The sequence below is a fragment of the Ictalurus furcatus genome, chromosome 7 (assembly GCF_023375685.1).
Source record: "Ictalurus furcatus strain D&B chromosome 7, Billie_1.0, whole genome shotgun sequence".
Classification (NCBI taxonomy): Eukaryota; Metazoa; Chordata; class Actinopteri; order Siluriformes; family Ictaluridae; genus Ictalurus; species Ictalurus furcatus.
The window spans coordinates 8,924,900-8,937,436 of NC_071261.1; the positions used below are offsets into that span (position 1 = coordinate 8,924,900).

At 42.2% G+C, this 12,537-nt stretch overlaps 1 protein-coding gene across 1 annotated transcript in view; it reads right to left on the bottom strand.

Annotated features, from left to right (window-relative positions):
• Positions 1–11,249, bottom strand: part of plxdc2b (plexin domain containing 2b) — a 106,977-nt gene extending 95,728 nt beyond the window's left edge. Inside the window, exon 1 of the mRNA XM_053628242.1 lies at positions 10,827–11,249. Within this exon, the coding sequence (XP_053484217.1) occupies positions 10,827–10,929 (103 nt within the window). The 5' untranslated portion in view covers positions 10,930–11,249. The remainder of the gene's footprint in view (positions 1–10,826) is intronic.
• Between the last annotated feature and the right edge of the window lie 1,288 nt (positions 11,250–12,537).

A 12,537-nucleotide genomic window follows, 5' to 3' on the forward strand; every position in this document is an offset into this window, starting at 1 on the left:
TCCGAAAACACTCGTGTGCTTCCTTCCTCATTTCCGTCCCTAATATTGTTTTGCTCTTCTCTCTTCCATTTATTTCTGCTACACTCTTTCTCTCTCTCTCTCTCTCGCTCTCTCTCACTCCCTAAAGCTTAGTTTGTAGCATAAGCTCCAGGTTTACAATCAGATTTCAGAGACATGAAGGTCACTGGAAGTTCCAGTGGTTGCTTCTACTGCAGTGTTTAAGTGTGCATGTCTGTGCATGTATGTGCATGTGTGAGACCGCTGGCATTATGATGAATGGGAAACTCGCCCCTATAACCAGACTTTGTATCACAGCCACTGCTGTCAACCCAATGACCCACTCAAGTGTGGGTGACCCATGGCAAGTGTGCGTGCATGCCATACCAAAGAACAAATGTCTCACGGTTCGTAACTAAGTCATGCTTTTGCTTTATAACACACACACAAGCACAGCCAGTATGACTCTGATAACCTTTGTCTGAGGAAGGAAAAACCAGGATATTTTTGCAGGGAAGGTCCTTTGCTTTATCTGTTACACAAGGTACAAAGGTACAGTATGACATATCTCTAGACGTGTGTGTGTGTGTGCGCACGCATGTGTAAGAGTCTGTATCTGTACAGGGAAGATGTACCACATGTGGAAATCCTTGGCCAAGTCCTATTTCTGCAAACTTTATCATGACCCTATTAAAACTCTTCAGTGGATCGGGTTACACAGCAGTAACAGCGAGCTAGTACTCTATAAATACTGCTTTATCTGGGCCACGCGCACCGAGACAGAAACCCTGACGAACAAGAGAAGAAAACGTCATAACGCAGACAAAGTGTGGCTAAAGGAGAAAACTCCTGACTCATGGGCTGTCGATATGAGTGATGGTCAAGGCTAGAGCACAGGTAAAAATGTAGATAGCATAAATGAGAGGGTAGGTGTTGATAGCATCAAGTGGAGCGCCATAAATCCAGCTGGGAGCAGCACTTAGTAAAATGTCCAAAACACTGCCATAATGAAAGAGGTGGGGTAAGTCTGTAAATGATGAGGACATGTTGATGAGTCTATACTGGAGCAAAAAAATCACATTCTCCAAAGACATCTACTGTATAGGATTTATAACCACCTTCATATTGCCATTCACAGCCAACTTTTCCAATAATGTACTGATCACCTACAGTATCTACAATGTAGCAGCATTAGTTTATGTTCTTGGCAATGTTTACACATCAGGTATGAATAACAGTCATTTGTAAGGATGTACAAACAACACCAGGTTAGAGAATATCTATGAAAATGTTTGCGAATTATCAAATAAGGCCAGCTGAAATTATTATTAGCGTGAGACAAAACGGAAATCGAGATCAACTGCATCTCCACAAATCACTTTAACCACAATTATTCATACACAGGCACAGTGGCTCAACATTTACTGATAAGAAGGCCAATGGTTCAAGCCCTAGCACCACCAAGCTGCCACTGTTGGGCCCTTAACAAGTTTCTTTAACCTCAGTGGCACTGTATCATGGCTGACCCTGCACTCTGACCCCAACTTCCTAACAAGCTGGAATATGTCAAAAAACTGTCACTGTGCTGTAATGTATATGTGAAAAATAAAGGCTTGTTCATTTGCAGCATTTCATTACTCTCTGAGAGAGAAGTTTCAAATGAAATGTGGGTGTATCATGCAACAAGTTCATCCATTCATTTTCTGTACTGTTTATCCTACACAAGGTCGTGGGGAGCCTGGAGCCTATCATAGGGAACTCAAGGCACAAAGCGGGGGACACCCAGGACAAAGAACCAACCCATCTCAGGGCACAATCGGACAATTTAGAGATGCCAATCAGCATTCGGTGCATGTCTGGAGGAGGAAACCGGAGTACCCAGAGGACACCCCCGAAGAACGCGTAGAACATGCAAGCTCCCCACGAAGTGGAGGTGGGAATCGAACCCCTAACCCTGGAGGCGCAAGGAAAACATGCTAACCACTAAGCCACCATGCCCCCCATGCAACAAGTCAACAATCCAAAACCAGCAAATAAAACAGTCAGAAAAGAACCTATCCATTTTCTGTACCACTTATCCTACACAGGGTCATGGGAAGCCTGGAGCCTGTCCCAGGGGGACTCGGGGCACAAGGTGTGGGGACACCCTCGACGGTGTGCCAACCCATCACGGGGCACAATCGCACACACATTCACACACCCTACATACAATTTAGAGATGCCAATCGAACTACAACGCATGTCTTTGGACTGGGGGAGGAAACCGGAGTACCCAGAGGAAACCCCAAAGCATGGGGAGAACATGCAAACTTTGCGAACACAGGACGGAGGCGGGAATCGAACCCCTGACCCCAGAGGTGCGAGGCGAACGTCTGAGAAGGACCAAAAGCAGGAAATCAAATGTCCTGATTTGAAGCAGGCAGCAAAAGACAGTAAAACGAAATACTGAAGAATTCAAGAGCGATTCTTACAAGTGAAATGATGAACCAAAAGCTGCCCAATGATATGAGAGATTTACAAATGCAAAGGGTTTACAAATTATTAGAGAATATTTAAATCACTTTGACACATGGAGAGTGATAAAATGGTTATTTCTTTCACTATTCATTTTTAATTCATTCATCTTCTGTGCTCCTGGTCAGAGATGTGGAGGTTCTGGTACCTTTGCCAGAACCTCATACCCAGGAACTCTGGAATACACCCTGCATGGGATGCCAGTCCATGGACTTGACTCACTGAGAGTTGGGAAGAAACACACAAAACTCCATAAAGACTGTAACCCGAGCTCAGGATCGTACCAGGGACTCTGGAACATTGGGATGGCAATGCTAACTTTTGCCCCACCATGACACCCGCTATTCATTTCAACATACAATGTAAGCAGTTCCTTTTCATAATCTATCAAACTTAACTCAGTGGCATGTAATATACATTAAATTCTTCTTTGTCATTTGGGTATGCAAAAATGAGACTCTCAAAAGGGACATTTGCATACATCAAAGCACAGCAGACAAAAAGACAGACCTGAACAGAACAGCTGTGTTCATATGATGTCCAATAATACAGCATACACATGAAATGTAGAACTCAGTGACTCTCTAGCTGGGGAACCACAGGTGCATATTTCTGTCATATTCTATTACATGACAGAGCAGAAATTTCTTATGCAAATTTCTGTCTCATAAATTGCCTTCTGTCGCTGCCTTACCCAAATTGAAGGACAACAAAACCACCTGAAAGAACAAACTTCCTCTGATGACTTCTTGCCATCTTGTGTGGGACAAAATGAACGAATTCTAGGTTGCCTTTGACTAGCATCAATAATTCCTTATGAAAATCCCAGAGAAAGAGTCTAATCCCAGACCTTACAAAACATCGAATCATATATCCTACATTTATGCAATCAGAGAAACCATGTGCTCTTACAGTACATATACTTAATCATGTGCGAGCAACGTGTTTAAAGACACTACCTACAGCTAAATAAAGATGAAAACATCATAAAGGTTAAGGTTTAATTTACAATCTGCTGTGAACCATAATTAGTAGATTGCAACACATATGTATAATGAGCACGGATACACACGTGAGAAACATCAGTCAGGCCACCACCGTTGTCCATCTTTACACCAAACAATTAGCGTGGTAATTTCATCCTACGATGCAGTCATAATAATGACTATATTCTATAGTGACAGTAAACAATCAAGAAGTGCTATAGCACTAAGTAGTCTGGCAGAAACGTTTTGCAGGCCACTTGTTTCTGCTTAGCTTTTAAAAACAAAACCAGTTTCACTGGACTGTGGATGGACCTTTTTTCTAAACACCTCTTCGTCTTCATTTTGTTCATTGCACTGATTTATGGGACCTTCAGCCATTCTGCCTTTAAAGGTATTGTAAATCAACCAGCTAGCTAGTAGGGGTGTAATGCGTTCCAGATACGATTCGATTTGATTCACCGACACTGGCTTCATGGTAAATGGTCTGCACTTATATGAGCGCTTTTTCATGATCCGATTAAATGTGATTCTCAGAATATTTTGAAAACGTGGATTTTGAAAAGACTCCTGTCTTTATTCCTGAATCATAAACAATGAAATACAACATGCATTTTTGTCTGTTTAAAATGAAACAACTCGAAAATGGCTTTGAACAGAGGTTAATATTGTGAACAAATTGTACTACAGGTCTACGAAATTTGATTGATTAAACAATGTCTCTGACCCGGGGAAAATGATCGATTGCAGCATAATTAGCTCCGTAGCAGCGCCTACGTCAGATAATTGCCTGACCTCGACAGCCTCGTTAACAGGTACCGTAGATTGCAGTGACGTGGAATTGCGATCTACGGTACCCGTTAGCTACTGAAAGCTTTGAAGCTACTTGTTATTATTCTTTAAATTGTTACGATGATTTCCAGTAATAGTGCAAACTCTCCATGAAAGAATTCGATCATGTGACCAGCATGCTCTCCCTATATTTTAACTCTATGGGATGGCGGATCGGGACCTCTGGTGTTCAAACAGTGCAACAGAATTCCGATTTCCACGATGTGAATCGAACATTTCCACGTCACACATCATCATAGTTTTGTGTCCCGATGAATCGTTAGTCTTTACCCCTCTAGCTAGTAAATATTATGACTTTCACTAAAACTTAATAGCTACTGATCCTAGCTAGTTAACTATAAGCTGAAAACGATCATTTGTTAAGACACTCACTAATGTGTCCCTTTTTATTTCCTATTAACTGGCATGGATTCTAGCCAAACATGTCTAACATTTAAGAAAAACCCACAGGACTGAGAAACGTCTACGCGAGAGAAAACCCCACTTTTCTTCCGCAGAGGCGACTTATTGGCCGATTTGTGACAAAGTGATAAATTTGGTAGGAACGGTGACAATTTTCTAATGGACCTAATTTCTATCCTGACAATATTTGGGTGATTAAACGACGTCTTTGCCATACAGCCCATTGTAAATCTTAAAAATGAAACTTTTCAACCATGCATCTAGGAAAACATTTATTTAACACCTTAAAAATCTGTTTTAGAAAATCTCAGGCAACACTCTCATTTATACAAGGTTTCTTCACTGCATTTTGCTTTTAAATGCGTAACAGGGTATGCAGCAGGGTTGTACATTCAAAGTGAGTATCATCAGTCAGTATCACTGACTACGTTCACATGGACAGCAGTAATCGAATTATCGACCTTATTCTGAATAAGACAATAGCTGCGTTTACATGGACAACAATAATCCACTCTTAATCCGATTAAGACCATACTCTAATTAAGAAACTACCATGTAAACAGCAATTTTTACTTACCTTAATCTAATTAATGTCATAATCGAAGTAAGCAATAATCTAATTAAGACAGGTGGAGTACTCCTGTTTTAGTCGCATTATGGACATGTAGTAGTGACATGTAAACACCTTAATCACATTATGAACGTCGTGTGAGAGTTTTCACCGCATTTTGCGACAGGACACGATCACACACGGCAGTTTTACGTTTTACGGCGAACAAGAGAGTTCGGCTGCGTCCCAAATCGCACACTTTCCTACTATAGGCCTGTAGCGGGGAAAAATACATGTATCTCGGCTACTATATAGACGGTAACTACGCGATTTGGGACACACCCACCGCTTCAAGCAGTTGTCTATTAGCACGTATAGCATGACAAATAATTAACTGCACTTAAAGCGTTCGTAAAAAAATAAATAAATAAAAACACCCAAAACTGTATACGGTACCATAACGAAGACGAACTGTATGTTGATACGTGAAATTCTGGAGGGACGTCGGACAGCGTGGCGCGGTGACGTAATGACGCGGGCTGTTAATCTAATTATGTTCTAAAACATGTAAAACGGGAACATGACAGGAGTATTCTAAAAGCGGCTCATGTAAACACCTTAATCACATTATTATCTTACTCAGATTAAGGTCAATAATTAGATTACTGCTGTCCATGTAAACGTAGTGAATATTGTGATTAAAGTGTTTACATGAGTTGCTTTTATAATATTCCTTTCATGTTCCCGTTTTACATGTTATAGAACATAGAGCGATTAACGTCACACGTCATTACGTCCCCACGCCACGCCGTCCGACGTTCCATCCAGAATTTCACGTATCGACATACAGTTGGTCTTCGTTATGGTACCGTATACAGTTTTGGGTGTTACATGTTTAATTTTACGAAAGCTTCAAGTGCAGTTAATTATTTGTCGTGCTATACGTGCTAACAGATGACTGCTTGAAACTGCGTACTTACCTACTATAAAATAGATGAGATACATGTATTTCACCTACTATATATCAGGTAAGTACTTGGTTTGGGACGCAGCCGTGCTCTCGTTTGACGGTTGAGCACTGCCGTGTGTGTACGTGTCCTGTCGCAAAATGTGGTGAAAACTCTCACACGACGTTAATAATGTGATTAAGGTGTGTACATGTCTGTATTACACGTCGATAATGCGACTAAAACAGGAATACTCCACACGTCTTAATTCCATTTGTGTTTACTTCGAGTGTGACTTTAATCGGATTAAGGTCATCAATGATCTCCGTTTACATGCTAGTTTCTTAATCTGAGTATTGTATTACTCGGGTTAATATCGGATTATTGTTGTCCATGTAAACGTACTGAGTGTCATGGAAAGTACAGTAAGAAAAAAAGAATGATACAGCTTCATTTTCTTCTTTCCATGATCTTCAGGAACTTCAGATGATGCATGTAGAACATGTGACTTGAATATTCCACATATTTCATAGGGGTGATTATGCTTATGTAACAGGGTTGAGTGAATGTTTCGGAAGTAAAATGTACATTTTTCATAACATATGATGGTTGAGTCATGGAAAGAACGTTCCAAGCATGAAATGTTACATAGAGTGACAATTTTTAAAAAATGGGATTTGAAGTATTTTAACGATTATATTTTAACGTAATGTAGAGGCACAATGTACAGGCACAATATGCTGTGGACAGGTTTACACAGGTTGTTGGGAAGGATCTTTTCTATACTTTAGACATATAATTGTAAATATAAAATCAGTCAGACACAAATGACACCCCATTCATGGAATCACCCATCTCACATCATAGCATAAGACATACTAAAGAAAGGCCTATCTGAGCGTTAGTCTGATCTGAGGTTTAGCCTCATAGAAGGTTCACATTACGTCGTTCCTCTGTGCAGTTCCAGAGACATTTTAATATCTCCCAAGTCAAATATCCTAGACACTGACTCTGAAGAGAGTAATATAGTCCTCTGGAGCCCTTCATCCATGTAACAGCATTTCTATCACCAGGTGCAGGGTTTTTACTGATTCAGCCCCACTTCCTCATACAGATTCACCCAATCCAAAGAGTTATGAGCCATGCAGGAAGGAAAGTGCAGACACAGATTTAATGTTAGTTCACTTATGAAGTGTTAAACTGCATCGGCATCTAGTCAGCGCTCACATAATGTTCACTGATTGCGTTATTGATTATAGCTCTATTTTACCGACATGCTAACTGAAAAACAAGCACATTTCCTGTACATCTAACAGAACTTACACACAATCACACAAGAACATAACTAGGTAACAGCCAAAATGTGTTTGTTAAACACACATGATCAAATTGTATTTAATACACACGTCTGAAGAACTGAATATAGACAGCCAGTATTCCAAAAGCATGCCCCTGAATAATACCATCTATGTATGTATGTTCTACACTTTAACAGGTTAAGTCCATCCATCCATCCATCCATCCTGCTTATCCTGCACAGGGTTGCAGGGAGCATGGAGTCTATCCCAGGGAACTCATGGCACAAGGTGGGGGACACCCTGGATGGAGTGCCAACCCATCGCAGGGTACAACTGAACACACACACACACTCATTCACAATTTAGAGATGCCAACCAGCATACAATGTATGTCGTTGGACTGGGGGAGGAAACCAGTGTACCCAGAGGAAACCTCGAAAGCACAGGGAGACCATGCAAACTCCAGGCGCACAGGGCGGAGATGGGAATCGAACCCCCAACCCCAGAGGTGTGAAGCAAACTTGCTAACCATTAAGCCACCGGGTCCCCACATGTTAAAACCAGCACCCTAAATGACTGTTTGGTTTATCCGTCTGTGGAAACCTTTCAGAGTTTTTTAACTATCCAAAATACCCATGATGAACCATTTTAGGTATAGCGGTAAAGAGGATAAACAATGACCACATAGCAGTCCTTGACCATCTATCTACGAGCAGCATGCTCTGAGTACAAGGCTGAAATAAATCTGTGACAGAATGCACAACCAGCATGTACACGTGTTTACAACAACAGACATAACATACTGTATCAGCCCTGTTTTTCTCAGATGGAACTAACTGTGCTTTCTTTCTAGTCAGGTGGAAAATACTTCCATCATAGGAAAGTACATCATATACAGATATTTAAGCTAATGTTCTTGATCCCTAAGGCAATATTTGTTTTTTTTAGCAGGTCAAGAAAGCAAGCCATGAAAAACTGTAGTGTTGCTTGATTGCATTTACATGTGGGGGGAAAAAAAAACCTTCATTTACTGAAATGAAGGTAAAATTGTAGGGATGCACCGAATGTTCGGCAACCGAAATTAATAAGTGAAAAGGCCGTATAAATTTGACCTAACAATGGCGTGTTTGATGACGCAACCAAATAGCCTAGCAACCAGAGTGAGACGCGCGAATGTCACGACCTCCACTTCCGGCAGCGCGCTCGGAGAGACGAGGGGGCACTCGCGTGCACGAGCTACGCGCACGAATTCTCAGCGAGCGCATGCTCTTCGGATGTTGACAACCGTGACATTGTTTACTCTGAACACGTGCGTTTGTTTTGTTTCTGTTCCGGAGTATTCTGTCACGTCGCGAGACGTAAGGGAGTAGAGTACGGAAGCAGGTAAGGACGTATTTATTTAAGGGCAGGCAGACAAATCCAAACCGTAATCCAGAAAACGTAGTCAAGACAGGCAAAGGGTTATCGGGCGATCGGCAAACAGGCATAAACGGGGCAAAGCAGGAATCAAAGTCGCGGTCACAGAAAACAGGGTCACAACAAAACAAGAAACATGAACTAGTACTATGGACTGGGAGCGGAGAAACCAGCGGGGACTAAATGAACTAATCTATAGTTTAAACTAACTAAATCTATCAACGAACATAACATTAACAACGTATCTAACTCCACTATATCCACTATAGTACTCCGCGAGGTGTACAGGGATGCGAGCGGTGTATATCCCCAGTATAATCAGCCGTATAGAACCCAATAGAACCATTTATCGCACTCTTGTCAATGCACTTTTTAGTTGTAGGCTACAGAGTGTTATATTCTTTCAGCAGTCAGTTATAGGCCTAATATCGGCTATTCAAGGGGGGCTCAAAGATGACCACATCAAAATATTTTTATTTTACTCATTTACTTATTTAAAGTTATATCGTGCGTTGTTGGTAGCCTATACCTGCTGGAATGAAAAAAAAATGTTCAGTGTTAAATAAATATTTTGAAATTGTTGTTTTTGTAATTGATTTTTTTCTTTGAAAAGCAAGACAAAATAGTAAAAAGCACATTTTGACTATTTAATTTATGCAATGGTGAAAAAGATGGGAAAATAAATGGAAAAAAACATGAAAAAAAAAAGTGTTCGGTATTCGGCCTTCGGCCAAGTTTTTCATTATATTCGGTTTTGGCTTCGGCCAAGAATTTTCATTTCGGTGCATCCCTATAAAATCGTGTGTTTCAGGTAGCTCCAGGTGAGCGTGAACACACCTGGCTGTTTACACTTTAGAGAAAATTGCCATGCTGGAGCTGTTTCCCTCTTCCCACTTGCTTTATGGATGTCTGTGGCACAGTAGTAGTTACGCTCAACCCTAAATGCTACTCGGAAATGTCCGAATATATCCAAGAGCACTTTAAATGACAACGTAAAACATTCGGAACAAATTTGTTTGAATCGATCCTCTGGGTCGTAAAACATGAACCATATTACAGCAGCATCCGATGTGTTGAAGGACCACGGTGTTGAAGGACTCCAGTGAAATCAGTGAAATCAGCCACCTGGTGTGTTAGTTGAGGAACACACACACACACACACACAAGGCAGCTCGGAACAGGTTGTAGATGAGAAAGATGAAGATGCGCCCTACCCAATCAGAGTCACACCTGCTGATAGAGGGGGCAAAAACTATAGGGTGCTAGATTGAACCTTTATGGTGTGTGTGTGTACTGTGAGTATATAAAGTGTATACACTAATTTGGCAAAACCACACACACACAGTAATAATTTCATCCCCTGCCTGCATGCACACATACACACGCGCCCACACGTAGACAGGCACGCGCACAAATAAATGCACCGTGCACCACCAGCAAATCCCATTACAAAACGCCCTGTGATCTGAATGCAGACACTGACTTTATGCAATAGCAATCAAAGTTGAACCCTAAGAACATTTCCAGCATGCACCATGCATGCAACATCATTTCAGCACGGGGGTGGGGGGACAAAAGAAAAACATGTCATGTTTACATCGAGCTGGACTCGTAGCCCGTGCAAAACACAGCAGATGTTGATTGAGCACGAGGGGTTTTTTCACTTTGCATTGTATAGATCTGTAGCTCATACTGTAGATCTGCTTCCTGGGATTATTCGAGTATTCGCATGCCTGCCAGAACCCGTGAGAAAAAGCTGAAAGAGAAAGTCACTGATCTGAATAAATAAAAAGAGTAGGAATGAACCTCAGCACTGTCTTCAGGTTTAAAAGAAAAGAGAGAAAACATCTGCCCGGTGTGTACATACCCTGTGTGGTTAATTCCCCGCGGGTGATTTGGAACAGACTTCCAAGAGCGTGCAGAAGTAACACAACTCCAAGCAGGAGGTCGAGCGCCTTCGCCCCCGCCATGACCGAGAAGATCTGCGTCTGATCTGACCTGATGTGCACCGCTCCTCGTTACTCTGCCGTCTTTAATCACGAGCGAGGACAGGGCTGGAGGAAGCGCGTGAATGTGAGCCGTGTTAATCTGAGCTCCTCTCGCGCTCTCCTCTCTTCGCCACGCGCTGCTCACACAACTCCACACTGCTCAAGTGGATCTGGATGTGCGCGCGCTTGTCTGTGTGTGTGAGCGTGTGTGTGTGTGTGTGAGAGTGTGTGTGTGTGAGAGAGAGAGAGAGAGAGAGAGAGAGAGAGAGATATGAGTTCACGGGTTCTGAAAACCTGAAACGAGACACACTTAAAAACAGTAGTGTCGTCAAATAACGGAGCACGCGCACACGACTGGCTGCTGCTCAGATGCAGAAGGCGTGCTCTCTTTCTCTCTCTCTCTTTCTGTCTCTGTCTCTCTCTCTGTACATGTTTTAATGTTTTATAAATTGGTGCGAACCAGTTACCAAATATCCCCACAAGGAATAGGAATGTTTTTTTGTGAGTTTTGTCCTAATGGGGGACACAAAACATCCTGCAGCTTTTATTTAATAGACAACAACAAAAAGAACCAAAGGGTTTCATTTGAGTTAGTGAGATTAAGGTTAGGGTTAAATTTAGGTGGAGGTGCAGCATTCATAATTACGTAACTATATAAAGATAGCAGGATAAAGGTGTGTGTGTGTGTGTGTGTGTGTGTGTGTGAGAGAGAGAGAGAGAGAGAGACTGAGAGTGTGTGGAGAGACAGAGAGAGAGAGACTGAGAGGGTGTGGAGAGACAGAGAGAGAGAGAGAGAGAGAGAGAGAGAGAGACTGAGAGTGTGTGGTGAGAGAGAGAGAGAGAGACAGAGTGTGTGGTGAGAGAGAGAGACACTGAGAGTGTGTGGCGAGACAGAGAGAGAATGAGAGAGAGACTGAGTGTGTGGTGAGACAGAGAGATAGAGAGAGAGACAGAGTGTGTGGAGAGACAGCGAGAGAGAACGAGAGAGAGACTGAGAGTGTGTGAAGAGACAACAAGAGACTGAGAGTGTGTGGAGAGAGAGGGAGAGAGAGAGAGAGAGAGGGGGGGGGGCGCTCGGTTGAAAACTGTGAGAGCCGCCGACCTCAACTGAATAATGGCTTAGTCACTCAGTCTGCTATTATTGGGGTTTAGTAGCCTACCCAAGTTTATACTGCGTTCAAAACCACACACAACCGTTCCAGATATTATGAAATATGATGACTAAATAGAAATAAGCCGCCTTATTTGACTACTTTGACATGTGATTTAGTAATCTAGAAACCTCTGTGACACAGCGTTATCATTTCCATATGGTACATCCCAGGACAAATCCCCCACAAGTTCATAATGGTGCCGGAGGAAACCGGAGTACCCGGAAGAAACCCCCGAAGCACGGGGAGAACATGCAAACTCTCCACACACGGGGCGGAGGCGAGAATCGAACCCTCAACCCTGGAGGTGCGAGGCAAATATGCTAAACCACCATCTCCCAAAATCTAATAATCTTAACTTCAAATACGATCTTAATCAAACAAATGTGCATTAGTCCGATTTATTTCTCCATCATCTACCATGCTTTCAGCAGACCTA